This window comes from Orycteropus afer, unplaced genomic scaffold (assembly GCF_000298275.1).
Source record: "Orycteropus afer afer isolate SDZICR_OR568_19922 unplaced genomic scaffold, OryAfe1.0 scaffold08068, whole genome shotgun sequence".
NCBI lineage: Eukaryota > Metazoa > Chordata > Mammalia > Tubulidentata > Orycteropodidae > Orycteropus > Orycteropus afer.
This window is the reverse complement of record NW_006929655.1, coordinates 6,523-7,552: the sequence shown is the minus strand read 5'-3', so window position 1 is coordinate 7,552 and position 1,030 is coordinate 6,523. Positions and strand designations below refer to the sequence as shown.

The following is a 1,030-nucleotide window of genomic DNA, read 5'->3' as shown; positions in this document are numbered from 1 at the left end:
TCATCCTCTGGAAGTTCCAAGCCCTCTTTGGTGACTGACACTAAAGTCTTCCCCTCAAATTCCTTTAGCTGTTGGACACAATACTCATCGATGGGCTCAATCATGTAGATCACTTCCAATCCGTGCTTCCGAAGACGCTCCACAAAGGCCGAGTTAGCAACCTGGTCCTTGGTTTCACCTGAGACAACGGAGGAACAGTTACCTTAGTGTCTCCCACTATCCAGCCCCATCAGACGCTTAGCATGGTCTCAACACCACACGGGATGTAGCTAACTCAGCGATCCAGTGTCTTCTCTAAATCCACCCAAAACCAAACCTACTGTGTCATCAAGTCAGTTCCGAGAGCTACCTCTACCAGGTTTCCAAGGAAGGCTGTCACCTTCATGAGAACAGATTTCCAACCCTTTCTCCTATGGAGAGAAGGCTGATAGGTTCTAACTGCCTGCCAATGTTTCAGTGAGCAGCCCCATGCCTTAACCAAAGCACCATAAAGCACTCCATGTACGGATGCACACCTCCTACAGAACAACTTCCAGCTTACAAAAAACAAGGCTGGGAGGTCCCACTGACTGCCCCTTACCAGTGATGTAGTAGATGTGTTTTTGGTTTTCCTTCATTCTGGTGCAATAGTCCTTGAGGGAAACCATCTCATCACCCGAGGCTGACGTGTAGTATCGCAACAGCTCAGAAAGCTTTTTCCGGTTCTGGGAGTCCTCATGTATTCCAAGCTGAAAAAGAACATTAGCTTTAAAACTCTTCCTACATTGAAAATAAAAAATCATTCAAGTCACACAGCCAGTTTTCGAACAGATACTAAGTGGTCCAACTTGTTAACGAACCTTTATGTTTTTAGAGAACTGTTCATAAAACTTCTTGTAGTTCTCTTTATCTTCCGCCAGTTCAGTGAAGAGTTCCAAGCACTTTTTGACCAAATTCTTCCTGATAACTTTCAAAATCTTGCTTTGCTGCAACATCTCACGGGAAATATTGAGAGGGAGGTCCTCGGAGTCCACCACACCTCTAATGAAAT

General features: G+C 45.1%; 1 protein-coding gene across 1 annotated transcript; it reads right to left on the bottom strand.

The window, feature by feature from the left end:
* Window positions 1-39: 39 nt before the first annotated feature.
* LOC103213564 (heat shock protein HSP 90-alpha) lies at window positions 40-1,022 on the bottom strand (the record flags this gene model as incomplete). The annotated part of the gene is made up of 3 exons (XM_007959308.2): window positions 40-178; window positions 581-728; window positions 840-1,022. Coding segments are annotated over 3 exons (470 nt in total), but the record flags the coding sequence as incomplete, so codon positions are not given.
* Between the last annotated feature and the right edge of the window lie 8 nt (window positions 1,023-1,030).